The following is a 27,746-nucleotide window of genomic DNA, read 5'->3' as shown; positions in this document are numbered from 1 at the left end:
TTTCTTCTCTACCTTTCACTCATCTAACTTTCTACGCCTCTTGCTTTGGCCATGGCGTCCACCGATATCGCTACCCAGGAGCTTAAGAACCCCATTGATGTCGCTGAATACCTCTTCGGACGTCTCCGCGAGGTTGGGATTCGCTCAGTGCACGGCGTGCCTGGCGACTACAACCTTGCAGCCTTGGATTATTTACCCAATTGTGACCTTGACTGGGTTGGAAACTGCAATGAGCTCAACGCCGGTAAGACGGACTGTCGACGATAAGCAAAGGTACTTGTCTAACGGATATCACAGGTTATGCTGCTGATGGATACGCTCGCGTGAATGGCATCTCTGCACTGATTACGACTTTTGGTGTTGGAGAGCTGTCAGCTCTCAATGCCATCGCTGGCTCGTACTCCGAATTCGTCCCCGTCGTTCATATCGTTGGCCAGCCCACCACCCAATCCCAGAAAGATGGAATGCTGCTGCACCACACCCTCGGCAATGGGGATTTCAACGTCTTCAATAAGATGAGCGCTGGAATCTCTTGCTATGTTGCTCGTCTGAACGACCCGCATGATGCTGCTACTCTTATTGACAGTGCCATTCGCGAATGCTGGATCCGCAGTCGTCCGGTCTACATCACTCTCCCCACCGACATGGTCGCCGCTAAAGTTAACGGTGACCGCTTGAAGACACCTATTGATTTATCTCTGCCTAAGAATGACCCAGAGAAGGAAGACTATGTTGTTGATGTCGTCTTGAAGTATCTCCATGCTGCCAAGAATCCTATCATCTTGGTCGATGCCTGTGCTATCCGTCACCGGGCCCTTGAAGAAGTGCACGACCTCGTTGAGAAGTCCGGTCTGCCGACCTTTGTAACCCCTATGGGCAAGGGAGCCGTTGATGAGACACACAAGAACTTTGGAGGTGTTTATGCCGGAAATGGCTCCAATCCCGGAGTCAGCGAGGCTGTTGAGGCATCCGATCTCATCCTGAGCATTGGCTCCATCAAGTCTGACTTCAACACTACCGGTTTTACCTATCGCATTGGACAGCTGAACACCATTGACTTCCACAGCACCTATGTGCGGGTCCGATACTCCGAGTATCCCGATACCAACATGAAGGGTGTCTTGCGGAAGGTTATCCAGCAGATGAAGCCTCTGGCTCCCGCCAGTATTCCCTCAATCACGAACCAGCTGTCTGACAGTGAGAAAGCATCCAGCGACCAGACGATTACACACAACTGGCTGTGGAATATCGTTGGACAATGGCTGAAGCCAAAGGATGTGATTATCACAGAGACTGGCACTGCCAACTTTGGTATCTGGGACACCCGCTTCCCTGCCAACGTGACTGCCATCAGCCAGGTCCTTTGGGGCAGCATTGGGTACTCCATGGGAGCCTGTCAGGGTGCCGCCCTCGCCGCGAAGGAACAGAAGAACCGCCGAACCATTCTCTTCATTGGTGATGGAAGTATTCAGCTAACCGTGCAGGAGTTGAGCACTATCCTGCGGCACAACTTGAACCCTATTGTGTAAGTGTGCTCAACTTGTTTTTTTTCTTCCCTTCCTAAGCTGATATTATCTAGGTTTGTAATCTGCAACGAAGGATACACCATTGAGCGATACATCCACGGATGGGATGCCAAATACAACGACATTCAACCGTGGGACTTTTTCAACATTCCCAAGGTCTTTGGCGGCGCCGATGATAACTACCAAGGCTACCGGGTCAAGGCCCGCGATGAGCTCAACAAACTATTTGCCGACGAAGAGTTTAACTCTTCTAACAAGCTCCGGGTAAGCTGTCTGTTTCGGGTATCTCAAGACTGCTTACTAACTCAGAATCTAGTTGATTGAGCTGTACATGCCCCGCGATGATGCCCCCGCAGCTTTGAAGCTGACCGCCGCGGCCGCTGCCAAGCGTAATGGCTAAGCTTGAAGCGCAATGGATCACGTTAGATATGTCTTCGCTTTGTCACGATGCACATGAAAGCAAACATGAAGCGACATTTACTTTTTCTTCTTCGGCGTTTATCTTATTAGGAAAGGGATTTCGACAACCTACAAAGTTTGAATTAATTGGGCTTTCTCTTCGAAGCCTTGAATATCTCTGCTCAGCTACAATGTGAATTTGGACATCATATGATTTAATTCAAATTTATATCCTACCTGTAGAAGTATGAAATATCATGCCATGCGGGCATTATCCGATCAAGCTGACATAGGTAGATCCTGACTGTATCTCGCAGACATACCTGGAGGGAACCCAGCTTGATCAACCCTACCTTGGTGGGATAAATCAAGAGAATAACCATCCCATCGGTCTCTCGTGCCTGTATGAAGTTTCCTCAGAAACTAAAAACATTAAAACTGGCAAAACAACGACCAACAGCTCTCTCGATGCCTTGGGATCATGGACAATATAAGATGTAACATTTGAAGATGTGTATATATGTTTGATCGAAACACAGAGTAACATGTACCGATCTTTTCAGGTGACACCATATATGCATCAAGCACAAAGGGAAATATCTTGGCCTCTAATTCTTCTCCCGATACCAATGATTGACGTGACCATGAGTGTATAGCGTATCCAAAAAATATAACGGATGCGGACCAATACTAGTCAACATGTTCGACTATAATCAATTGGCCCATCCAAAACGCGGATGACAACAAGATATCCATGGAATCTAGATCCCAGCTGCATGCTTGGCACCTCCACATATCAAAAACATACAAACATCTAAGATCACCCGCTGGGAGCTTGACCAACTGAAGCAGCCTTCACTTAGAAGCAGTGAGCGTATACAAAATGTGAGATAAAAAAATCTCATTTGGTTCACGGAGTGACTCGCCGATTGATAGTCGTGACATATATTTAAGAACCTTTTCATTCCCACCATTCAGCTATTTGCTTGTCGGTAAGTGAAAGAAGCTCCCATCAGAATGTTTTGAAGAGACCTCCAGCTTCGTGTCTGCTTCTCCATCTATTTAATCTAGCTTCATTTTTTCCCTTCTCTCATTCCTTCTTCCTTCTTTGATTTATGCCGACATTGAATCTATTACAAGAATCTCGAGGTAATTTCTTTTCTTTCCACACAGCTTTGTCCACCTACAACGTAATATATCAGGCATTTGACTGAACTTCATCATACAGGGCAGAGCATCTAAAAATTTCCGTTGAATTCCAACCTTGCGCTCACTTTCAATCCATTTGTGACTCAATCACTTGAAAGAGGCCTAACTGACCTCGATTTAAAAAGATTCTAAGTTTTGATAGCTCCAAACACCACTGACCATCACTGAGCACCACTGCCCGCCATGCCTCCCAAACCACCACTTGAGGCACGATCTTCCACATCATCTCCAAAGATGATGTCCGATTCATCTGGCTCCGATCATCATGATCGTTCCTTCGAAATGGCCTTTGATGAGCACAGTTCGGCACCCCAACTCGACCCACGTGTCATTGAAGAAATCCGCCAGCACAAATCCAACGTGCACAAGAATGCACCCCCCAAGAAGACCGACAAGTTTGACGTCTGGAAGAGACGCACGAACTCTGATGACGGCGAGAAACAGGAGACCGGCAGCCATGGCGACGAGGGTTCCCCAATTCACCGAACCCAATCGCCTGCACGACGGCCCCATCACTTAACCAAGGAGCAAGAGACTACCACCGTTCATCCTGAGAGAACTGACCAGGGCACAGCTGTACAGCATCAAGACCAGGCCCAAGCTCACTGGGATGGGTGCAAGAACATCGACATTCCCTGGCATCAACTCAAGATCTTGCGCTCCACTGTGAGAGACTACCCTCAAGCTATATGTGATATATTCTTACTTTTTCTAGGGAAAACCAGACCCCGTCAAGATCCAACAGCGTATTGGATATTGCACTGCCGGCAAAGAGATCGAGTTGATGATGAATGCGTATCCAATTCTTTCGTTCCCCACCAAATCTGTCTACCAATACGAGGTAAGTGCTTCGTTTGCAGTACGTATTCATCATGGCAAATTGCTGATCGATATCTAGATCAACGTTCTGCAAACTACCGATAATCCCAGGGAGAGGCCAGCTCAGACTGAGACTGATCGACGAATCCTGAGAAAGTGCTGGAACAGTGACACGCGAAAGGGTCATATTCCCGATGGAATCTGGGATGGTGGCAGGATCTGCTGGTAAGTATCACCCCATTTCAGTGACATTTGGGGCATTATATTGACTATCATTGCTACAGGTCCATGAGGGATTTCAGAAGCTGGGTGGAAACTGTTCATTTCAAGGCTAACATGACTCGTGAGCTTCAGACTCAAAGAAAGGTCGAACGTGGCAGCGCTCCTACTTTCAAGATGTCTATCCGGCAAAAGCGCAAGCTGAACCTTGGTGTAATCAGCCACTGGCTTCAGGGAAATCATGAACTCGACGAGTACGTGATTGAAGCCTTGAGTATGTGATCATCTTTTTGTTCTGTTGAAACCATACTGACATTTCAAGGTTTCTTGGACCATCTACTTCGTGAATGGCCTACCAAGGAGTTTGCTGCGATCAAGCGAGCTTTCTTCTTTGATGACCTCGGTGACAGGCACGCGTTGAAACAGGAATTCTACCAACCCCTTCAGAATATGGGTGCTTCCGTTTATCGTGGCATTTACCAAGCAATCCGTCCTACTCCGGTAATTGACATGCAGAGAAACAGGAAAAACAACTAGCTGACTCGTTATTAGAATGGTCTTATCTTGAATGTCGATGTTGCCCACTGCGTGTTCTATTCCCGTATCACTCTCATGGGATATCTGATGAACGCCACAGGTTGTAATGATTTCAGCACACTTATCAGAAGACTACGGCCCCAGAAGGACGCCTCTGGAAATCTGCAGCACACGGCCTTGGTTGCAGCTCTGAGCAAGAAGATCTTCGGCCTCAGAGTTGCGCCAAACTACGATGGATGCCCTGTTCACCTGAAAAGCTTTCTAGTGAAAGGCCTTATTGAGGATACTCCAAGAAGTTTGCAGATCGACTTCGTGGACAAAGCAACAGGAAATGTGAAGACTATGAGTGTTGAGCAGTATTTCCGTCAACGATACAATGTTCGGGTCACGCACCCAAACATGCTCTTGGTGGAGATGCAAAAGGACGGCGTCTTTTACCCTGCCGAGTTCCTGGTTATCAAAAGTCTTCAGAGATATCGCCCAAAGCTCAATGATGCCCAATCCGCACAGATGATTCAGTGGTGTGCAACGAGACCCCCGAAGCGCTTAGCAAATGCTCGTCAATCCAAGGAGTTGCTGAATCATAAGCATGACCCGATTCTGCAGCAATATGGCATGGTTATTAGTGAGCAGATGATCAAGACCAAGGCCCGTCTCCTCCCTTGCCCTGAGCTTCAATTTGGTGGTAATCGAAAGCTCAACCCTATGCACAATGGATCTTGGGACCTGCGTGGAAAGAAATTCTTCAAGAACAATGAAAAGACCCTGGAGCGATGGGGCGTTGGTTACTTCGAATCTCAGCGACATGGAATCAGTCAGGAACAGGTCATCACATTCCTTGAACAATTCCAGAAAACCTACTCTCAAATGGGAGGTGATATCACCAAACGTCCCGTCGTGGTGCCATTGAAGGAAGATGTCGGTCCTGGTGTCCGCAGACTCTACGAAGCAGTGGTCTCACGTTACCCAGGCGAGCCCCAAATTCTGCTCCTGATTGTTCCGGATAAGGATTCTTTCGTGTATCTTCGCATCAAGAAATCCTGCGACTGTCGCTATGGAGTGCCCTCGCAGGTACTCCAGACTAGGCACTGCATCGCTAACAAGCCCCAGTACTCCGCGAATGTCTTGATGAAGGTCAATGCTAAGCTAGGAGGTATCACAGCTCGAGCTGTCCCGAAGAACAAATCTACTTATATGCGGCCTGGTTCCATGATCATCGGTGCGGATGTCACTCATCCTATGATGGGCGTATGGACTCCATCTCTGGCCGCAATGTCGGTTTCATCCAACTCTACCGGTACCCGCTACATGGGTGGCTGTGAATGCAATGGTGACCGTATTGAGATTATTCGCGAACGCGTTGTGCAGCAAATCCTGCGTCCTCTGGTCTCCGAATGGCAAGCTACCATTGGAAACGGCAAGGCCCCGGATTATGTTTACTACTTCCGCGACGGTGTGTCTGCGTCTGAATACTGCAAGGTTCTTCGCGAGGAGATCCCCTCTATTCGCTTCGCTATTGCGCACGCGTGTGGTTTGAGAGTTTGGCCAGGTAAGCTCGTCGTTGTTGTCGCCAACAAACGCCATCACATCCGTGGCTTCCCTGATCCAAACAACCGGGCCGCCTCAGATACTCACGGTGGCTGTCTCCCCGGTACCATGATCGATCGGGATGTGACAAGTCCCAGTGAATGGGACTTCCTGCTATACACTCATGTCGCTCTCCAAGGAACCGCCCGTCCGGTCTATTACCACGTTCTTCTCAATGAAATTGACGGACTCGGACCAAATGAGCTGGCGGGCATGATCAATGACCACTGTCATCAGTACATTCGCTCGACAACATCGGTGTCGGTCCACCCTGCGATCTACTATGCCCATCTGATCTCCGTTCGTGCCCGCCACCACGAGGATGTTCCAGTCTCTGCTGGCCCTCAAAGTGGCCCTGAGGTCAAGATGACGAACCCTAAGCCTCCTGGGCCTCGCGCTAAAAAGCTGCTACCAATCGAGGGCACTTCTAACCGCCTGGCCCTGAGCATGTGGTATATCTAGACTACCCATATATGTACACTGTTCCGAGGCTAGCGTCAAAGAATGTTTTTCGGTTCGAATGGTTATTCCAATTTGCAGCCTTTAGTGGCTATCTATCAACATATGTCCCTTCCTGGACGTTGATATACAGTTTGTCTTGCTGTTTTTCTTTTTTTTTTTTTTTTTCGTTTCTCGGGGTCTTTTCTGTGACTCAGGTTGTGACAGCCACGGTTGTTTTACACGAACCGGTGGAATCTCATGACTTGAGTTTATCAGAATTGGCATTCTCTATGGTTTCAAATCGGCCGCGGCATTAGGGAGCTTGTCTGGCTGTCGGGGTCCCAATTGCAGATGCCTTGAATGACTGAGCGTGGTGGACTGGACGAGCCTTCCCTTGGTTCGATCCCTTGGCTTGCAATGGGTTGCTTTTGCCTGGAATGATTGTATTAGCAATGCACTCAAATATCATTAACTTCCCCAATTTGTGTATCGTAGATCTCGACAGCAAGTAAACTTCTAGAAAGATCTGCTGACCGACACAGTGTAGCCTGTTCATGCTGGCATGGGTACTTGCAGTGCTTCAGGCACAACGACTCTCTTCCACCGACGATCTCGATAATATGTGAATTCCCAAGACTTAGTACGCAAGATGCAGTGATCTTTTTTCGGCAATTGGTTATTTGGCACAGAGAATCTTAAATACACTTCTGCGAAGCCACCTCCACAGCACACTGAGAAGTACATAACTTATAATAGGGAACTTATGCCCCAAGAAACACGAATCTGGACTCAAAGTTGGTAAATTCACTAAATGAAAAATGTAACTGTGTTAAGATAAAGAAGACCCTTCGAGGTAATTGTGGTACAGGAATGTCATGACCCTTTGCGATAAATGCAGAAAGACCCGATGCCGTAAAGCGCAAAAAAAGAGTGAAAAGAAAAGAAGGTCAACCGATTAAGCGAGTAAATTATGTATCGCCAGAAGCTTGGGCGGCAGAGAATACCATGCAAGTATGGTACGTAAAGGTCCACCTGTTGCTCCCTCGTCATGGAGTGGTAGTTGTATTGTAGCAGAAAAAGCACGAGACGATCGATGGTGTGTGGAAAGACGGGGCACAAACATTCGTATAATGAATAAAGATACATGCAGAGAATAGAAGTATTGAAAGTCAGAAATTCGGACAGCGTGGCATCATAGTAATAATTCATGCGTCACGTTCCATTGGCCATGGATTCACCAGCACCGTCAGGAAGGCCAATACCATCTGGGTTGGATGCTGCTGCATCACCGGAATTTTGGTCGCCGTCGCCGTCGCCATTGGGGTTATGCAGATCTAAGGCTGTACCACTGTTTTTCTTGGCCTTTTTCTTGCTTGGTTCGGTGGTGCCAGCCTTGGATGCGTGGGATGGAGCTGTCCTCTTTTGTGGGCTGGTGTTAAGGCCCGATAGACCAGCCTGAGGGATTTTACCAGAAGCAGGAAGACGTGGTTTTGCAGCCATAGGTCTCTGCTTCGGGGGTAGCTCAAGATCTTCAGTGAGAGGCTCATCACGGTTTGCATCAAGCTTGCCCTTGAAGAATGCTTGTACCAGTCCAACTTGATCGGACAGGTTGTCTGTGGAGATTCGAGCATATGGCGGGGGGCTGGGAACAGTGTGACGGCCTGAGAAACACTGGTGCTCTGTGGATTGGCGGCATTAAACATGCGATTCTGAAGCAGATGCAACGGCACACTAAGGGTAGAAAGACCGAACTCGCGGTCCAAGCCCAGTTCTTTGAAACCAAAGAAGTCCTCATCGATATCCTCGGCGAAGTCACCACCGACAAATTGTTCGCTGCCATCAGCGAAGGCAGTGGAACCATCTTCGCCGCCTTCTGCAAGAGCCGGTCGAAGGAGTTCAGTCAGAAGAGACTTGAGGCGATCGTGAGCCGTTGTGAGCTTCGTACCCAAACGTTCAACGTCGTCCTTGATGTAGTTTTCTAACTCATCGACAGAGATGCCAACTGAAGCTAGGGTGTGCAAGATAACTTCAGGTTCTGTGTAGGCAGGTTTCCACTCAGTAGCTGACAGTGCATCCTGGGACTCGGATTTAGGAACCTGGGGAGTTTCCATGTAGGATTTGAGAGTTGAGCCAAGTTTGTGGAAGAAATCAGCTGCGACTTCTGTGACAGACTCAATGGCAGATGGCTGGTATTCCTCGAAACCGGTATGGTAGAAGATCTTGGCCACTGAGCGTTGTAAGGCCGCCCGGCAAACGTAGGGGGCAATGGCAGGGCCATTGTCGTTCATGACATGAGGTTCCACATCCTGCTCCACAAATGGCTCGGGATTGTACTTTTGAAATTGATTATGATACATCTAGAGCAAAGTCAGTCACGGTCAGCGTTCGCTTATTTGGTTGGCTTACCTGAGCTTGAAGCTGCATCTGCTTCACAATGCCGATTTTGGAGCAAATCTTGCGCGTCTCTTGCATCTGTCGCATGTTGGCATTCATCCTCTGTGTCAATTTACTGTCTGGCTGGATGAATTCGCCCTTTTTAAGAATTCTGAGGAACTCTTCTGAGGCATCCACGACATTACCCTGTGCATCTTCCTTCCAGGTTAGTTGCTCTGGAAGGTCAGGAACGCCAGACATCACGTCATAGTAGAATGGAAGCATCTGGTTTTCTTCCACCTCAATGCCTTCCGCAAGAGACTCGCCTGCAGCCTCAGCTTCAAGTTGAGAGCCAGTGTCAAGAGACTTGTCGGCTTCAATGGCAGCTTGCTTTTGGTGTCGAAGCCATCGGCGCATGCCCGCCTTAGTTCGAAGCAGGGCCGGTTCCTCAATATTAAGCTTGTCGCCCCTCAAGAGACGATGTCGCTCCGCAGCAATGCGTGCTCTGTCCTGCTTGGTGACCTGCTTCCACACTTTATATTCTGGGTCTTCAAGCTCCACACCAGGCACCGAAAGTGCACTGAGGGCTGTGGTGGAGGTGCTTGGGCCATCAAGTTCCATGGAATCGTCTTGACTCGCTACCGCTGCTCCCGGGCCAGCAGGATCAGACGGAGTGTGAGATCCTGGGGGTGGTGTACCAAAGCCATTCTGGCTTACCTCCGCGGCAGCATCCGAGTCGGCACGCACTGGCGCAGGTGCTTGGGTACTGGGTGCCCCAGGTGGACCCTCGGAGCCGCTGGGGGTATTGCGAGAAGGGGCAGTGCCCTTCTTGGAAGACTTTTTGCCAGGAGCCTTTCTTCCACGCGAAGACATGATGGGTTCGTCATCGCTCTCCTCGCCGCCATCGAGGTCTGCCATCTGAAGTCGGCGCTCCTCGGCCTCTACTTCAGCACGATCTCTGATCACGATGTCGGGAATCAGGGGGACAAGCTTCTCGGTCTCTTTGCGCATGTAGAGCGCATGCTTCCGCAAAGGGTGTTCGGCGTTGGTGTTGTATTTCAAACAATTTGCCCAGATGAGAGTGAGGTCATCCACAAAGTCTTGCTTGGACTTATACTGCAGGCCCTTCAATTTTTTTGTCATTGATCCAAGATCCATCGGGTGCTTGATAACTATTGAAATGTTAGTGGATAATTGAAAGTCGGAGGGTGAGGAACCATACTGATGTGATAGTCGGGCGCATCGCGTTTGTTAACCCGAGTCAAAAAAGCGGTAGAATGCTCCGTCATAGCCTTCAGTTCACTGAGAACCTTTTCCGCGGCTTCGTAGAGTTCTTCTTGGCCAACTTTGTCTTCGTTCGCCCATTTGCTGCGATTCTTGCGCACTTCGCTCAGCAAGCTTCTCAATTCAGCATCGGACGCTTGAACCTTGTCACGTTTCTTGTCAATTCGAGCGATGAGGTTCTTCAAGGTCAAACTGGAGGCACCTAGGTTGGTATTGCTCAAAGAGCTATAGCCATTGGAGCCAGCCGAGGTATTGGCCCCTCCCATGTTGGCCTGGCCGGAGATCTCCGCCTCGACCTGACGCTCGGACTCTTCCAGGCGTTGTTGATCGAGCATAGCATCGCGGTCATTCTCCAGGGTGTAAAAAAGCGTGTGGAAACTCCGCCGGGCAGCCTCCTCCGTCGCCTTCTTGTCATCTTCAAGCTGCTTCCGGATCTCCTCCAATGTCTCCTTCTTGGGCTCCTTTGCACCCTCGGCGCTTGTGGAGACTGACGTGCTGAGGGGGTGGGCCGGTGGTGTGGGGTCTTGAGAGGCGACGAGCTTGGGTTTCGAGGGGGATTCGGCGGCGTCGCCCATTTCCTCGTCTTCATCGTCGTCGTAATCATCGTAGTCATCGTCGTCGAGCTTTCGGGCAGACTTGCGCGGTGGTACGGAAGGTGGTGGCGCATCGTCGACGCGTTCTGGTTGAGCCTCCAGGGCCTCGGTAGCTTCTCCAGCCGTTGCGCCGGCAGGGTCATCGGTAACGTCTTGCCCAGAGAAGAGCGCACTTATTTTCGCTTCGCTGCGGCGATACAAGTCACGAAATTGGGCAATGCGCGGATCTTCCTCCGGCGCGGTATCGGGTTCGGAGGTCATGCTACCGGGGACCGGCCCTTCGGCGCTGACAGAACCGCGTATTTGCGGAGTTCTTGAACCAGATAATGTCTTCACTAAGCCATTGACTGGGCGCGGGGAGTCCTGGAGGTCATCTGGAGGCCGTATGTTGCCTGGAGGCCAGGCGTTGTGGCCAAGCGACATGCTCGCTCCAAAACCCCGGGTTGGGGGCGGGCGAGACTCGATTCTCCACGATTAGATTGATGGGCCGATCGGACGCGACGAAGCGGTCTGGGGAAGGTCAAAAGGCATAGAGACAAAGATAACCTTCCATAGAAATCCCCAGTGATGTCAAAATCGCAAAAAAAGATGCCGTGGGGGAGTAGTTTGATGAAGACGATCGGGAAGAGCCACATAGGAAGTTTCGCTGGACGGGGATGAAGTACAGGCGGAAAGGCGGAGTTGGGTGGCAGATCAGACCGATGTCATTAACGGTCGATCGCGAGATGGTTCGCAAGTGATTGTCTCAGGAGTCGATTGTCGCATTGGTTCTCTCTAGTCGTTTCCGACTGCTTGACTTGTAGTTCAGCTCTTACTGTCCTCTGTTGTCGCCAATCCCTCTGTTGCTCGGCATATGACGCAGGCACGGCCGAACTCCTCCACGTCTGACAGCTTTCCGCTCTGGGGCCTGAACCTCACCTAACGTTATTCATCTTGAGAACCTTCCCCGCCACCTCTACGTCTGGTCTTCTTTCCCTTCCAGAAATCTTATTTGTTTCATTTTAAACCTCCTGTTTTGCCGATTTTTGTTTGCCATGCGCATCCGTTACCCATTCGCAGGTAAGCTACAGATTGCCGTTCTGCTTCCGGCGATCCCACTAACAGCTCTAGGTGCCTTTGCCTTTCTGCTCATCGCAGCAGCGTATATCGGTCTCCTTCCCCATGGCGACTCCTCGACGATACCAACACAGCTCCAGCCAAATGACAAATTCCTCCATCTCGTGACATTCTTCCTGCTCTCCGTGACTTTTTACTGGATCTTGGATACCACTCGGAGACGCACACTACACGTGACCCTTTTGGTCTGCACATTGGGATTCGGTATTGGCTCAGAGATCGTTCAGGGCTTCCTCCCCAATGGCCGGGACTTCGATTTATTCGATATCGTCGCCAATGTGGTTGGCAGTCTCAGCGCCATCGGTCTATGCAGCTGGTACCACCGACGCATGATGGAACGCCGTCGGCAAAGCCGATATGGTCTGATGGAGGATGGTACGGAGGATGTCGAGCTCGGAGGCGTCGGGGGCAGTCCTCACCATGAGTCAGAAACAATGGGCCCACAAGAGTCCGGTGTCATGAACCTCGAGCAGGAAGTCGACAATTGGGACGAGAATGCAGTGGATAACTGGGATGCTGAGGAAGGTCCAGAACATGACCTCGAGACGTCTCCTCCCAGCTATCAAGAATCCAGCTCTGCCGGCGCCCAGCCGGCTGTGGCTCCAGTCGGGGCAAAGCGCAATGATTAAAGCTATTGCTCAACTATAAAGTTACAAGAAAATGCTATACAACCACACGATGATAAGACTTAACTTCTCTATGTTGTCACGCTTTCACCCTCATGATTATGGTCTCCATGCTCTGGGTTCATGTCCGTCGGTATCGGGCGGTATGACACCTGTCTTTCTGTTATATCTACCAGCGTTTTGTTTCTGATTTCTTAGTTTGAATTGTTTATATTGTTCTATTATACGGAAAGAGGGTGTTCACAGGCAGGTGGGTTATTTTTTCCCTTGATTAAATAGGAAGTCTCTGCAAGGATGCTCTCAACCTCTTCGGTGTATTGTACAGTGGCGAAATGATGATTGAATTGAATTGTAGTGAATATCAGAAATTTACCAACTTCATACAAATGAGAATGTTTTAACTTGAGAACTGAGGGTAGGAAGAGAAAAGTGCGCGGCTAACAATATATCTCGGGGCGTTCTACTGCTGCTACACCACCTTATACTTCCAACGATTTTGTCGGCCGAAATATGCTACGAGCAACATTGCTGAAGCACTCGATAAAGGTCAACCATGCCATCCTTGTTGGTCATGCTTTCTCATTTACAGATACCTACATCGCAAGTTGAGGATTGACTATTGTAATGAGCTTTGTACCATTTAGCAATGCAATTCAAATCACCAATTGACTAATATACAGTAACTCTAGCGAGAGTATAACCAATGCTAGCCAACAATCGTAATAACTACATTACACGAAACAAGCAGGGCAAAAAAACAAACAGGGGGGTATTTCAACGGGGTAGAAGGGTGCAGTGGGCGTATAACAGAACACAAAATATGAATAAGGAATATAAAACAAATGAACACCGGCCATGATTTAATGCAGAATGGGAAGATATTCAACCAAGAGACCAAGGCTCGCGATAGACGAGGCAAAACAACGTGGTGGATGAAAAGAAAAGAATGCGCGCACAAAGCAAGTTGCTCAAGACGGAGCGGCGTTATTCGTTATCAGACACTTCCGGCGTACCAGACCAGCTTCTGGTTGGCGTAGGAACACGACCTGGGGCAATCTCCAATTCTGGTTTGGCAGTCGGCTGATAGTCGGCCTCGTCACTGAGTTTCGCGACTTTGGCAGACCGTTCTTCACCGTCGTCGGGGGCGTCAAAGTCTTGACCCGGGGCCTTGCCCAGCTTGGAGTCTGTCTGTTCCCGAAGGACCTCGTAGATGAATTGCATCTGCATTTCGTTATATACCATCATCATCCGTTGTTCACGCATTTGATTGACAGTCTCGAAAACAGGGTCAACTTCGGGGTCCCTGACATCCAAAAGCTGACCCGACTCCAGCTCGCACAGCAAATGGTCGAGTGCAATGAAGGTTCCGGTTCGACCAACTCCAGCACTGCAGTGCACAATACGCGGGTTGTCAAGACTGGATTTCGAGGCAGACAGCTTGATGAGCTCGAGCAGGGCCTGGCGGTCGCTGCCCTCGGGCTTTGAATAATCGGCCCAGCCGGCGAAGAGGAAATGCCAAACGATCTTTGACTGTGAGCCGATAGACAATTCGAGTTTGCGAATCTCAGATCGGGAACTAGCATCGAAAGTAGACTCCAACAGCGTCACTTTGCCCAAAATTCCAGACTCTGGTTTCTCATCCTCATCAAAGAAAACGTCCGACTTTTCTGCTGACAGAACCATCGAGGCTTGCTCAGTGTCCAGTGGGAAATATTGTGCGCATTTTTCCCGGCCCGCCTCGAAAGTCTGCGTGAGCATAACGATCACACCAACATCATGGCTCTCATGGAATACCATGTGCCAGAAATGGGCGAGATGACCAAGCGTGGGGCCCTGCGAACGGTCAGCTCTTGCTAAGCAGGGGGTATAGCTCGCGTAACATACCTGTGTCGCAATATACTTCCTTCTCTCCCTCGTCACAGAGTCTTCTAACATAATCGGAGAGGCGTTGATAAAATCACACTCACCGTCGGCGACTCGCAAGTGAATGCGACAGTTTGCCCACGCCTGCACGTTCAGATATCGGTTCCTCTCCTTCACCTTCGGATCGACCTCAAGGGCGAAAGGATGCGACATGTCATTGGCCATCTGGCCCTCCGCGAGACGTTTCCGCTGCATCCATTCTAGTTCCTCAAACCTTTCATGGATCTCTGCATAAGAAGCGGTCAGTCAGATGTCGCACGTGCTATTCTCCAAGCATATAAAAATCAAAATCAAAAATAGGTATCTATATGCACTCCTCACTTACCCGAGACCGATAGACACAAGAACGGCGGGACATCTTCGGTATTTCCCGTGTCCAACTTGGGATCCTGATCTCCCAGTACATCGAGACCCGCATCGTCGTTCTCCGGCAGGCCACGCTTGGTTGCTTGCACACTGGTGTCGATTTTGATAGACGGATGCGCCATCTTGGCGGCCGCGATCCGCTGCAGAGCTCGCACTTTACCGATGACGCCACGGGCCTTTCGCGAGACCGACTGGGCTTTGGATCGCTTCTTCGGATGCGGGGCAGGCTCGGACAGCGACGGCGAACGGGAGATATCGGTCTGAGGAGCGGCAAAGCTGTCGGAATCAGAGACCTGTGTTATCTGCAGCGTCGACAGATCGGGACAGCTATAGAAGCTGTCCCGAGAAGATGTGTCCAGGGCCAGAATTTTTGAGTGATGGGGGAGGGGGGGGGGGGAGGGGCTCGGGCGTCGAAGTGGGAGGGCAACAAAAATAGCAACCCTCGTATCGTGTGTCAGGCCGTTGAATACTTCCCCTGGACAAGAAGAAAAAGAAGGAAGTTCAGGGAAGAAAAAAAGAGACGCGGGAAAGGGGAGAAGTGGAGGGGGCGTGAAAGTAGTAAAAGATCCGAGATGGTATCAAATTAAGACCGAAGTATACAGAAGTGATAGACGCAGAGACAGAAGAGAGCACAATGGACACAAAGAAAGCAAAGAAAGATACCCCGGATGAGGACATTATAAGTAGAAAACAACACTGCTTCCCACTGCTACTCCGAGTTCATCGTCGCATTGGTAATTCGCTTTGCCACCTCTTGAATTCAGCTGCTTGCGGCGGTTCGCCCTGCATTTTGATAGAAACGGTTGTTTACCCTTACCCCTTTACACTTCACTCTCTTCCCTCTTCCCTCTTCCCTCTTCCCTTGACGTACCCTCAGATGACGGCTCCCTCTTGCGCCGACTGGTGTTGACCACCCTACAAAATGGTCTCTCAAGCTCGGATTGTCGATCGCACCGCGACGACGCAAAGTGCCACTTCCTTGGTATCGCGTCCCTCAAACTCCAGACGCCACCGTTCCGGTCGCTCGCACCATGGCGGCTCCTCGCATTCCTCGAACGATTTCCCCATCTTCACGTATACGGGTGACACGGAGGTCGTGATTCGCGCCGGGTCGCAAGAACGGCGCTACCTGCTGCACCGCTTAATATTGGCACAATGCTCGGGGTATTTCGAGGCAAACACCAACGAAGACTGGTCGCGCCAGACTGCGCCAGGACGAGCCAAGCCAGATGGCACTCTGTCGCGGGTAAGCGAAGAGGATGATCTATCCAGCGGATCGACACTGGCGCCGTCGGATCATGGGTTATCATCGTCGCGGCCGGACGAGAAGAGGCGCTGGAGATACGAGCTGGACTGGGAGAATCGCGCCGAAGATGAAGAGGCCATTCTCATGCAGAAGGTGAGTCGCGGCGCGTCACATACCGTCACTCATATGGAAAATGCTAAGATCGCGTCTTGTCACAGCGACCAAGCTATGCGCCCATGTATAGCAGCGACCAAGTCGCCCACCCGCCCACGATGACCAAGCCCTCCAACGCCCAGGCAGGCTTCTTCCGATCCATGGCGAACCTCACGGGAATGCAATCAGTAGCCCATCTACCGCCGACGACAGAACATGGATCCGGGGTCGACCCATTGATACGCGATTATGACAACCTACTACGAATCTTCTATAACCACCCACCCACCCTCAACAGCGTGAACATCGCCTCCGCATACACCGAATGCAAAGCCCTCCTCGCACTCGCGGATATGTACGACGCGCTCCTAGTGACTGGCCCGCGCGTAGATCACCACCTCCTCGGCTTCGGATCTCGTCTCTTCAAGCAAATCGGCAAATACCCGCCCAGCTACCTCAAGCTAGGCTACCTAGCCCGCAGCCGGGTGATCTTCTCCGAAGCCTTAATCCACGTCGTCGGCCAGTGGCCCGCAGCTCTCCCAAGCTTGCGCAACGGCTCCTACGCGCCTCTCCCAGACTCCGTCTTCGATCTCATCGAGGACAAAGTAGAGGACCTGGAGGACCTCAAAGCCCGGGTGGAATACAAACTCCTACGCCTATCTCTAAGAACCTCGCGAGGCGAACGTGTCGGGCCCTCAAATGCATACCTGGACTGGCTAGTCGTGTCTCTATTCCGTCAATGGCTGATAGAAAGCACGACACCACCTCCAGCGCCAATCCTCAAGAACTCTTCAGCACCAAACGAACCCTCCTCACAGCCCGCCCCATCAGCCTCACACCCAACAAGCTCGTCAAGATCATCTGTCCCAGCCGACGAGTCCGCGCGCATCTATAGATTGATCGGGTCTTCCAGTTCGCAAGCATATCTAGCCCACGACGAGCTCAAGCAGTTCCTCAAACTCCATCCAACCCCATCCTCTGGCTCGCTGTACACGCGCGAGACGTTGAAACGCTTCGAGCGTAAGATGGACGAGATGAAACGACTTGCTCGGGATATTGTCAAGCCGCTCATGCGCAACTTTCTTGAACAGGAGCTGAAAGCGCCCGCCGATTCCACGGGTGGCGCTGCTGCTGGTTCTCGTGAGGGTAGTTCTGCTGGTCTGCCGTATTTGACGTGTACTCGCGTCGAAGAGATGGACTTGCCGTGGACGTGAGCTCGATCTTGTGCGCCTGTTCGTTCGCTTGGAGCATTCGGCAGTCATACAGTGCAGGATCTCGTTTTCTTCCCTGTCTGCTGCTGTGACCGTCATGTTTGGATATCTGTCTGTCCCCCTCTTGGACTGCTGGCCATGTCCGATTGGAAGTGTTCAGACCGTGCTCTGGGATTTGCCATGATGTGATGTTTTTCTTGATTTATGTGTTTCCTTGTTGTTTTATGTTATGTGTCCACGAACTTATGAATGGCTCTGCCGCTGCTCTGATTGTTTTCAAGGGTTGGCTTTCTCGTTTGGTCTTGCCCTTGGTTTCTGGTCGATCTAATACCCTACTCTATCTACCCTTGGGCGAGCGGCTAGGAGTCATTTAAGATATCCTATTTGTTTTGTTTCTGCCCTTGTTTCTTTTTGCTAAAGATACCAAAAACCCATAATGCAATCGTACCGAGAACCATCCGCTGTCCCTTTTATAATGCTACTTAATGACGGAATAGAGTTGTGATATCCATAACCATGATATGCAGACCAGTTGCTTTAAAGTACATACTATACAAGACTCGGCGAAAGTCTAGCGTCGACCAATCGTCTCCATCCCATCCATCCAGGGACGCAAAACCTCAGGAATGACAACAACTCCTCGCTCGGCATCCCACCCATTCTCCAAGATGGCAGCAAGCACACGCGGAACAGCCATAGCAGTGCCATTGACCGTATGCGGGAAGCGCGATTCCTTCGTCGCGCCACCACGCACACGCGCTGCCAGTCGACGACTTTGGTAATCTGTACAGATAGAAGCGGAGGTAACTTCGCCCCAGGCAGATTCCAGATCATGAATTTGCGGGTCGACCGGAGTGCCGGTAGACGCGGCAGGACGTAGCCGAGAGGGGAAAAGAGCCTCGATGTCACGCTTGCGAGTTGCGCTGGCGCCCAGATCACCAGTGGGCATTTCAAGGACTCGACAGGGGAGATGGAGAGAGGTAAGGATCTGTGTTTGCATTTCTAGGAGCTCGTTGAAGAGGTCATCGGATGTAGGGACTGGGGAGGATGACTCTGCCGAGCTGAGACTATCCGTCCAGCCAAATAGTTCGACCTTGGTGAACTCGTGGACGCGGTAGAGACCTTTTGTGTCGACGCCCCGAGAACCTGCCTCGGCGCGGTAGCAGCGACTGGCACCGACCAGTTTGATGGGCAGCTCGGCGGCGTGGATGTCCCGGCCGGCATACATGGCCGCGAGGGGGATTTCGGCCGTCCCGGTGAGCGAGCGCTGGGGCTTGCTATCGCGATCGCGCTCGTTCTGCTCGATAGACCAGATCTGTTGCTCGTTGTGTTGGTCGCGTGGCTGGAACCCGCATGCTTCGGCAATGTAAGAATACACGATTGATGGTGGTGCGACGGTCTTCCAGCCGCGGCGTCGGGCGACTTGCAGGGCGTATTGGACTAGTGCCTGTTCCAGCATGGCTCCCTCGTTGATCAGGAAGTACCAGCCCCACCCTGTTGTTGTGGCAGAGCTTGCGAAGTCCAGGAGTTTCAGCTCTGTTCCGATTGTGACGTGGGACCGCGCCTGGAGCTCTTCCGGGGACTGCCTTGTCCATGATGGACGCTCGTGTGGGTTGAAGTTGATGTATGATACGAGAGTGGGGTTGTGTCCGATGGGTGTGAATGCGGAGGAAAGATTCGGTAGGGCGAGGGCGAGTCGGTTGATCTCTTCTGTGCATGATGCCTTGCGCTCGGTCATGGCCTGGGAGTTGTCTTTCAATCGTTGGGCTTCCAACTTTAGCGCGGCAATCTCTTCGCTCACGCTCTGTTCGTCTTGGCTTTCTGTATTTTGCCGCGCCGCGATATGCAACTTGGCAATCGTCTTTTCTAATTGCTTGATGCGGGACCGCGGATCTTTCAGGTCATGGTCGAGTTGTTTAGCTTCTTCGGATAACTGCTGAATCTTCGATGGATAGTCGGCGTGTGCTGCATAATTGCGATCTATACAATTGGTTGCGTAGAGGTCTGCATTCTGGCGGATGTGCTTGACATCCGGCGTAGGTTTCGGAGCTGTTGCGGGTCGCAACACGTCACGATAGCGCCGACCGGCCGAAAAGTTGCGCAATGGGGCTCGGGCTATTCCATTTCTGGATGTGAGCCTGCAATTGAAGCAGATGTAGGAAGTTAGCGCCATTGATCGAGGTTGAGAGAGAGAAGAAACGAAGCCGAGTTGCAAAGGTCGAGTGAAGTTCCCGCCTAAACCCTTTTAGGGGATCGGCGGAAGTATACAACGAACGTTAGTTACCGTTGTCTTCGATCTTCTCTACTAAAGCGCTCGGTTCCAAGGGATATCGTTCATTGAACTATGTAAATGGAATGAAATATGCAATCTTGATAGTTCCAATGTGCCATGGGTTTCAGATATGTGATCCACCATAATGACTCTCTTCAATTTCTCAGCCCCAGCTTGCGCTTCTTGATTCTTGCGCCCACCCCAAGCAGAATCAAGGCAGCCGACACAAGGACCCCATATAGCGGGACATGCAGCGCCGCTATGTTGTAGGTGGTCTGCGTCGCCGCCACGACAGTCGCCATCTCCAGCAGTAGCAAAACATAGCCGGCCCAGCGATGATATTTGTAGACGCGCTTTCCCGCCTCGACACTGCCAAAAATGACTGTCGGGAATAAGTACTGAGCCAGTCCTCCAAGCGCTTGGAGCACTATCGAAATGTATGTGACAAGACCTAGGATGCCGTGCGGGGAAACAAAGTGAGGGTGAGACCCCTTGTTCACCTCGATAATGACGAAAGCTGAGATAAAAAGCACCACACTGAGTAGTTGGATTAGGTAGTGAATTCGGGTGCCTGTGAGCTTCTGTTGCGGAGTGGCAGTTGGTTGTAAGATAAGCGCTGCCTGAACTTGTAAGAGAAGCGCAGAACTGCCGAGGAGCTTCAAAGGATGGTGTCAGCGTGAACCTAGGAATACTGGGAATCTTCCTTACTGGATGTGGAGTGAAGAAAGAAACCGGCTGGGAGAGAACTCCTTGCCAGACCAACGCTGCGAGCTGGGTTGGATGTTAGTTCTCTGCGGGGAAACAGTTCCAGTCCAACCTTACAATCCAGATGCCGGCTTGCGCAACACTTGCCGTGCCTGGGAACCAAGTCAGTCGAGACACCGAATCAACTAGGGCTTCACCCACCTGTGAACAAGTTCCGAGCAATACTTCCATGTGGCTGTGAGTGTTCTTCCCGACCCAATAGAGGTTCATCGTCTCGCGACTCAATCGTCACCGGATGCTCTTGGGGAATGCCAGTTGCAGAGGCCATGATTGAGATTGAGAAGAGAAGTTACTGATCTGATGCAGTCTGAGCAAAAGACGACTTTAACAAAGAAAAAAGGCGGTGACGCAATTCATCCATGGTTAAGCCGTGGATAGATCGAAAAAAGAAAAACAATCACTTCACTGGGGAATGGTCGTGATCTCTGGTGACAATGACGGTATGTGCCTCCCGCAATGTGGAGCTGATGATACCAGTTGCATTTGCCAGAAAAGAATGGCGATGATCTGATTGGCTGTGATATGCCTTGCCTCGACTGCCTGCGTTGTTGCATCATTTCTGCATTAGAGCATGATCGAGGGATGTGGGATGTGACCGTGGATCATCCTATACAAATCCCGCCACTCCTAGTGGGCGGCAAATAAGGAGCCCATTGTTGGCAAACCAGCTACTCGATCCTCCTTTCCTTGGTTTGGGGCCATTCTGGCGACGCCGTGGACTGTTTGTCTCGGGGGTCTGCGGGTGATCAAAAGTACACAACTGCAACAGGGCCAGCATCTCCGTCGAATCTGCCAGAGTTGCGCAATCAACAGCCCTGAGCAGGGTTTGTCTCAGTGCAGCCACATTGTCGAAAAGCTCATTGCACCGCTTTGTCCAGAGGTAATTGGAGAGGCTACGGTCCCGGTCACAAACTGCCTGACCAGCTAGTCTAAATCGAGGGGTGCGGAGGAGCAATTGATCCAATGTCTTGATGACTTCGTCACGACGCATCGGAGAGTGCTTGAGAATATCCATTTGGATGCTTAAGGTGGATACAAAATAGTCGCGCTCATCCTGCCATGCACTGTAGTGTAGGCGCTGAGACATTGTGGGGGTATGAACTTCTTTCAGAAGGGGTTCTAACGGTAAACAGACACTCGAATGCCTTCAACGCTGCTTGATTCCGCCTGGTTGTGCCGTGACCGAGGTGGATGGTGTTTGCAGTCGAGCTTCAGGCTATCGAGAGATCAATTCCTTGTAAAAAGAAGAAAAAAAGACCTGGTATTGATTGTTATTCTTTCCACTACAAAAAGGGACTATTGACCAATTTATCTCTTAGAATGCGAAACAAAAGAGTAAAACTGTATCACAACAACAAAGAAATTCAGGCACAAATACCTGCATGACCCTTTCTGTGATATCAAAGCATTGTATCAAGATGATCTGGAGTGTCTCATCTAATTCCAGGGCATTCTCAGCACAGGGCCTTCCTCTCCAGATCCAACCCGGCCAAAGACAACCTCTGCTCCAAGTTGTTTCGGGTCCAAGTTCATAACAATATTGAACAAAGAACTACTCCTGTTGGCGACAGGGCGTGACGGATCCTCTTGGCAGCAGATCGCCTGCGGCAGATTATACGTATCAGAGAAGATCCGGTCTCGCAACAGAGCAGGAGTGATTGAGTCGCCCTTGAATCCTTCTTGAATCAGATCCAGTGTCAACTGTCCCAGTCGTTCCAACCGAACCGGTGACCCCGATAGCCATGGCGGTTCATTCACATAGCGATTCTCAATGAAGTGGTTGGTATGCCCGATCAACCCCGATGCATCTTCTGCAATATGCTTGTCTCCTACCGGCGATAACTCAAGCCCAAGGGCTGTAGTGCTATCTGCGCAAAGGATGTGCTGGGCAGAGGCCACACCACCGAGAGACTCGAGAGTCTGCACGGCGTTCTGAACAGACGTGCTCTCCAAGCATAGCCGAAGCGCCACATGAATTGGGATCTTGCTGCTGATCATGGGTTTGGCACGAATAGCATTGAGACAAGTTCCCACTCCGGCAGCATTGAATCCAATCTTGCCAACGATTCCTGCCTGCTGAGTGTCAGTCATATGCGGACTTGTCCGAAAGCCGGGAGGACTAGCACTCACTTCGGTTACCATATAGATGTTGGGCTTTCCCGGCTGCTCAATAGAGACCATAGCCAAGTTCTTCTTGACATTCGCCGTCCAATCCCAATTCTGAGATAGCACTCGCGCTTCATCGCTTTTCTTCCAGCACAAGGTTGTACACCCATCGGAGAATTTGCCCAGAGCGATCTCACTTCGAGCGTTGAGGGCGACAATGTCCAGTACATCAAGCCCCGCACCCTCTGCAATCGCTTCCATCTCGGCGTATATATGCGGAGTCAACTTTTCGAGCGTTGCTTGGAATTCCTTTGCGACTTCGCGTACGTCGCTCCAGGATAACTTGGATGTCGATTGGAACATGCTCTCGTAAATGGATATTTGATCGCGGATTTGCTCTCGTAATGAGTGGCCATGTTGGAATCCGATCTATGATGATGTTATTGGAGATGCTTGGAAATGATGTCCTGGACGACATACTTCTCGGGGCGAACCCGTCAGAGTGAGTTTGATCGGTTCGTTTTCCGACATATTGCGATACAGATATTGGTTTTGTCCATTACACCCACGCCCACGCCCAATATATACGTTGCCGTCAAGCCTCAGCCGAGCTCCCCTCAGTTGGAGTCAAGCGGGGAATTTGCCGATAATCGCAATGACCTGCCCGAACCGGTAAAAGCGTCAGAGCCGAAGTTTGTGTTGGATTGCCAATGGCTTATGTCTTTGTATTTCTGTCTTGCAGAGCATCTATGCATCTTGGATCAGATGCTTGAACAACTTATCTAAATAATACGCAGACTGCTTGGGATATCGAGTCTTTTCCTCCGACTCAAAGTCAATCCAGGTACAACCAAACCGATCCGCATATCCAGCAGCCCATTCTACAACCAGAAGGTCAGTAAACAAATATCAAATTGACAGAGGAATAACTTACCCCAGTTATCAGTAAAGGTCCAAGCAAAGTAAGACCGGATATCAACACCATCCTCTTTCACAGCTCGCGCTAATGCATTACCAACATAGCCCTCAAAGAACCTGATCCGGAACGTGTCTTCCAGGACCTCCGGCGTAGGCGCCACCTCGCCCTTGGCCGTCGTGCCATTCTCAGTCACATAGATGGGCATTTGATACCGCTGATAGATCCAATTCAACAGCTTTCTGAACCCCCCAGGCGAAGCACGCAGCCACGGGGTATCACTCTCCTCCCCGCGAGGCACGCCCTGCTTATTCTCATCATGAATCTCCACATTGCCCTTATGATCATTGATATCAGGCGGGGTATCAGTGTGCTTCATGAAGAACGTCGTATAACTATTCATTCCATAGAACTCCGAGCTCCCAAGCACCAGCCCGGACTCTTCAGCCGTAAACCTCGGCAACCGATCACCCAGCTGCGCCCGCATCGACGCCGGATAATCACCCGTCTTATACAGCGGATCAGCAAACCAAGCGATCTCAAACTCGCGCGCTCGCTCCGCAGCCGCTTGGTCGCGCGGGTCCTCTTCATCCCAAGCCTCAGACCAATTACCATGCAACGTAATCCCAATCGTCCCCTTCTGCACAGGCTGGAACTCGTCCCGGTACAGGCGCGACACATGGCCATGCGAGACCAACTCGGTGTGCGCGACAGTGAACGGCTCCGTGGAGGAATCCCCCTCGGCATTGCGCTCGCGGAAAGACGATCTCGCCGGTGCGTGCACGCCTGCTGCATATCCCGCGAGGGTATACACGCCCGGCTCGTTGTATGTGATCCAGTGCTTGACGCGGTCGCCAAAGCGCTCGAAGCACACACGCGCGTATCGGACAAAGTCTGGTGTGTACGCTTCCTGGTTGAGCATGCCTCCGTATCGGTCTTCCAGGGCTTGGGGGATATCCCAGTGGAACAGCGTGAGGAACGGTGTGATTCCATTGCGGAGGAGTTCGTCAATGAGGTCGGAGTAGAACTGGATTCCTTGCTCGTTGACTGGGTCGTCTTTGCCGCCCAATGGGATGATGCGTGACCAGGCTAGGGAGAAGCGGTAGGCGTTCACGCCGTAGGACTTCATGAGGGCGACATCTTCGCGGTAGAAGTCGTAAGCGCGCACGGCGTCATCGGCGTTGCTGCCGTCGGCGACCTTGCCTGGCGTGTGACCGAATTCATCCCAGATGGAGATGCCTTTGCCGTCTTTGTTCCAGGCGCCTTCTGTCTGGGCTGCTGCTGTAGCGTAGCCATGAAAGAAATCGGGCCGGAGGACGCCCTTCAGGTCTTGTACTGACTTTAGATCCATGTTGGAGGCTTGTGGCTGGATTGTGTCAAGGAGGCAATTTATTCGGGATTCTGGATGAGCTTCAATAGAGAAGATCCCCCGCAGGAATCTGTCCGGTTAAGTGGGCGATTTAGCCTGAGGGCGAGAAAGGGTGTTACGCCGTGGCGGTTTGGGCATAGTCGGAGGGCAAGCACTGCTCTCAGTGGATCATGTTTGCTTTTCCTCTATTCTGTTCAGTCTATAGAGCTTGGACTAAATGCCTTCCAGGCCCTGTCACCTCGACGGTCTTGTTCTCGCCAAAATCAAGAATGGTCTTCTCCCCACACTCAGACTGCACGGTAACAAAGCCAACAACACGCCCATTTTCCCAACTAAACTGCAGCTCAAATCCACCACGCGCCCGTACGCCTCGAATGGACCCCGTCCAGCCCCTCGGACACGCAGGAAGAAGGCGAATCACCCCAGGCTGCGATTGGACCAGCATTTCAATAATGCCTGCCCCGCCCCCAAAATTACCGTCGATCTGGAAGGGTGGATGGCTATCTAACAGGTTGGGGAGCGTCGACCGAGACAAAAGTAAGTCGAGATGCTTGTTACACTCTTCGGCTTCGGATAGCCGTGCATGCAAATTGATTAACCAAGCACGGCTCCAGCCAGTATGACCGCCGCCGTGCTCGGCTCGTCGACGCAACACCACCCCACAGGCATTTGCAAGCTCGGGGGTTTGTGTTGCGGTAATAGCATTTCCGGGATAAAGCGCCCATAGATGTGAAGTATGACGGTGTCCGGGCTCCACCTCGGCGTAGTCGCTGGCCCATTCTTGTAGATATCCTCCTGTCGCAATCTGCATTGGTGGAAGGCGTTTCCTGGCATCTTGTACTGCTGAAAGAAGAACGTCCTCGACACTGAGGGTCTCCGAGCAAGACACAAATGCGCCAAATATAGCATCGATGATCTGGATATCGATGGTCGATCCCTCGCACAGTATTCCCTTTTTGCCCTCGTGGTTGTAGAATGAATTCTCAGGAGATACAGACGGACTGGTTGTCAGGTATTTACCGTCGGAGTCTTCAATCAAGAAGTCAAGGAGAAACTCAACGCACCCCCGCAGGATTGGAAACATGCGTTGGAGGAAAGCCTCATCGCGAGTAAACTGGTAATGTTCCCAGATGTGATAACAAAGCCATGCACCCCCAAGTGGCCAGATACTGGCCGGCATCCAACGGTCAACCGGCGCTGTATCGGCCCATATGTCTGTGTTGGAATGAGCGGTCCAGCCTCGACAATCGTACATGATTCGAGCCGTGTCTTTGCCAATATCGGCCATGCGTTCCAGCAGCTCAAAGAGAGGCATTTCACATTCTGAAAGATTGCATATGTTTGCAGACCAGTAGTTCATTTGGAGATTGACGTTGATGGTAAATCTTGATCCCCACGCTGGATGGAAAGAGGGATTCCAGATTCCCTGTAGGTTCGCTGGCAATGGCTTGTGTCCATTTCGACTACTCGATATCAAGAGGTAGCGGCTGTAGTTGTGATAGAGCGCGATGAGTCCTGGGTCGCGAGACGATTGAAGATGTTTGTCGGTTGGAATAGAAGACAATTTGCTTTCAAGTCTGAGTTCCATTCGACTATACAGTGATTGATAGTCTGCCATATGCCGCTCTGCCAGGTCCACAGATGAAAGGTTCATGGCATCCTTGATATCCTGCTGGGTCCGCCGATCAATGTCTCCATGGCGAAAGCTTGTTTGTGCTGCGATAAGCAGCAGAGTATTACACGAATTCACCACAAGGTTGTTTCCAATCCTGTTGATAGTGCTGTCTTCATCTTCACAGTGAAGACCAACCACACAACACGCCCGGTTGCTGTCCTTGCCACCAGGGGTAACGTGCATAGTGATTGACTCCTCGGTAGCATTGACATCATCTAGCCATTCATTTGATTCATATTCCAAGTCACTCATACGCGTCAATCTGACGACGAACTCGGACTTGACTGATGACTGCACTCGGATTGCAAGCACATCATCCGGAAAACTGGCAAAGATTTCTCTTTGATGGCGAACATTCTGGTGATAATAGCTGACATACGAAACGGCGCTGTCTAAGCTGAGTGATCGCCGATAATGAGTGACCTGCTCTGGGTCATGACCAAAGTCCAAGAAGAGGTTTCCAAGCGGTTCGTAGTTTCGCTGACTGGCTGGGCTGGCAAAGAATGCCAGCTTGGCTATCTTCTCCGCCTCGACATGATTTTCAGCTCGGATCGCTTCTCGCAGACCTGGGAGAAAGCCCAAAGCATCACGTGGGTTGCGATGTTGAGGGCCTCCGTACCATACGGAATCCTCGTTGAGCTGCAGCATTTCCGTGTCGGTGCGTCCATACACCATGGCGCCTAAGCGCCCATTTCCGACCGGTAGCGCGGAGTTCCAATCGCTTGCGGGCTGCTCGTACCATAATTCCGACATAATGGGATATGGATGGAAGGATTCGCCCTTCAAGGCTGTTTTTGGGTCAGAGGGTTGAGATCTGAGGTTCGGCGTGTCGGTCCGTCTACCGCTTATTTAGGGAACTCAGTATGGACAACCGGTTATATCAAGATATTGTTAAGTGCAAATGAGGTTCACGATGATACGAGTCCAGAGACAGGATCAGGACTAATGCAGTATTAAGTTCCAGCCCTAATCTGATCCCCAGATTCCGGTTAAATGCCCCCGACATTCCCCACGC

The 27,746-nt window shown here is 51.0% G+C and overlaps 11 protein-coding genes across 11 annotated transcripts; 4 read left to right on the top strand and 7 right to left on the bottom strand.

Moving 5' to 3' along the window:
• Nucleotides 1–51: 51 nt before the first annotated feature.
• Nucleotides 52–1,926, top strand: N7511_010729 (alpha-keto acid decarboxylase family protein; the record flags this gene model as incomplete). The annotated part of the gene is made up of 4 exons (XM_057133106.1): nt 52–244; nt 298–1,525; nt 1,580–1,790; nt 1,843–1,926. The coding sequence occupies 4 exons, from the start codon at nt 52–54 to the stop codon at nt 1,924–1,926; spliced, it is 1,716 nt and encodes a 571-aa protein (XP_056981094.1).
• A 1,442-nt stretch (nt 1,927–3,368) lies between these two features.
• On the top strand, nt 3,369–6,758 carry N7511_010728 (putative eukaryotic translation initiation factor eIF-2C4; the record flags this gene model as incomplete). Its single annotated transcript, XM_057133105.1, has 6 exons — nt 3,369–3,800; nt 3,850–3,975; nt 4,033–4,178; nt 4,238–4,446; nt 4,495–4,673; nt 4,725–6,758. The coding sequence occupies 6 exons, from the start codon at nt 3,369–3,371 to the stop codon at nt 6,756–6,758; spliced, it is 3,126 nt and encodes a 1,041-aa protein (XP_056981093.1).
• Nucleotides 6,759–7,949: 1,191 nt separating this feature from the next.
• On the bottom strand, nt 7,950–11,410 carry N7511_010727 (SAGA histone acetyltransferase complex subunit SPT7; the record flags this gene model as incomplete). The annotated part of the gene is given in 4 exon segments (XM_057133104.1): nt 7,950–8,398; nt 8,410–9,094; nt 9,144–10,282; nt 10,333–11,410. The coding sequence occupies 4 exon segments, from the start codon at nt 11,408–11,410 to the stop codon at nt 7,950–7,952; spliced, it is 3,351 nt and encodes a 1,116-aa protein (XP_056981092.1).
• A 611-nt stretch (nt 11,411–12,021) lies between these two features.
• N7511_010726 (VanZ family protein) lies at nt 12,022–12,732 on the top strand (the record flags this gene model as incomplete). The annotated part of the gene is made up of 2 exons (XM_057133103.1): nt 12,022–12,046; nt 12,098–12,732. The coding sequence occupies 2 exons, from the start codon at nt 12,022–12,024 to the stop codon at nt 12,730–12,732; spliced, it is 660 nt and encodes a 219-aa protein (XP_056981091.1).
• A 981-nt stretch (nt 12,733–13,713) lies between these two features.
• On the bottom strand, nt 13,714–15,140 carry ptpB (tyrosine protein phosphatase PTP1; the record flags this gene model as incomplete). The annotated part of the gene is made up of 3 exons (XM_057133102.1): nt 13,714–14,562; nt 14,614–14,879; nt 14,978–15,140. The coding sequence occupies 3 exons, from the start codon at nt 15,138–15,140 to the stop codon at nt 13,714–13,716; spliced, it is 1,278 nt and encodes a 425-aa protein (XP_056981090.1).
• An 800-nt stretch (nt 15,141–15,940) lies between these two features.
• N7511_010724 (uncharacterized protein) lies at nt 15,941–17,631 on the top strand (the record flags this gene model as incomplete). Its single annotated transcript, XM_057133101.1, has 2 exons — nt 15,941–16,417; nt 16,483–17,631. The coding sequence occupies 2 exons, from the start codon at nt 15,941–15,943 to the stop codon at nt 17,629–17,631; spliced, it is 1,626 nt and encodes a 541-aa protein (XP_056981089.1).
• A 568-nt stretch (nt 17,632–18,199) lies between these two features.
• On the bottom strand, nt 18,200–19,801 carry N7511_010723 (putative serine--tRNA ligase DIA4; the record flags this gene model as incomplete). The annotated part of the gene is made up of 1 exon (XM_057133100.1): nt 18,200–19,801. The coding sequence occupies one exon, from the start codon at nt 19,799–19,801 to the stop codon at nt 18,200–18,202; it is 1,602 nt and encodes a 533-aa protein (XP_056981088.1).
• A 254-nt stretch (nt 19,802–20,055) lies between these two features.
• On the bottom strand, nt 20,056–20,933 carry N7511_010722 (cytochrome b561 domain-containing protein; the record flags this gene model as incomplete). Its single annotated transcript, XM_057133099.1, has 4 exons — nt 20,056–20,556; nt 20,609–20,671; nt 20,723–20,757; nt 20,807–20,933. 4 exons carry the CDS (start codon nt 20,931–20,933, stop codon nt 20,056–20,058), a joined length of 726 nt encoding a protein of 241 aa, XP_056981087.1.
• A 339-nt stretch (nt 20,934–21,272) lies between these two features.
• N7511_010721 (uncharacterized protein) lies at nt 21,273–21,752 on the bottom strand (the record flags this gene model as incomplete). Its single annotated transcript, XM_057133098.1, has 1 exon — nt 21,273–21,752. The coding sequence occupies one exon, from the start codon at nt 21,750–21,752 to the stop codon at nt 21,273–21,275; it is 480 nt and encodes a 159-aa protein (XP_056981086.1).
• A 350-nt stretch (nt 21,753–22,102) lies between these two features.
• Nucleotides 22,103–25,038, bottom strand: N7511_010720 (uncharacterized protein; the record flags this gene model as incomplete). Its single annotated transcript, XM_057133097.1, has 5 exons — nt 22,103–22,738; nt 22,796–23,200; nt 23,252–23,387; nt 23,628–23,652; nt 23,706–25,038. 5 exons carry the CDS (start codon nt 25,036–25,038, stop codon nt 22,103–22,105), a joined length of 2,535 nt encoding a protein of 844 aa, XP_056981085.1.
• A 217-nt stretch (nt 25,039–25,255) lies between these two features.
• N7511_010719 (glycoside hydrolase family 95 protein) lies at nt 25,256–27,484 on the bottom strand (the record flags this gene model as incomplete). Its single annotated transcript, XM_057133096.1, has 1 exon — nt 25,256–27,484. One exon carries the CDS (start codon nt 27,482–27,484, stop codon nt 25,256–25,258), a length of 2,229 nt encoding a protein of 742 aa, XP_056981084.1.
• Nucleotides 27,485–27,746: the final 262 nt, after the last annotated feature.

The sequence above is a fragment of the Penicillium nucicola genome (assembly GCF_028828085.1).
Source record: "Penicillium nucicola strain IBT 29836 chromosome Unknown utg000010l, whole genome shotgun sequence".
Taxonomy (NCBI): Eukaryota; Fungi; Ascomycota; class Eurotiomycetes; order Eurotiales; family Aspergillaceae; genus Penicillium; species Penicillium nucicola.
The sequence above is the reverse complement of the archived record's forward strand: the minus strand, read 5'-3'. Positions and strand labels throughout refer to the sequence as shown.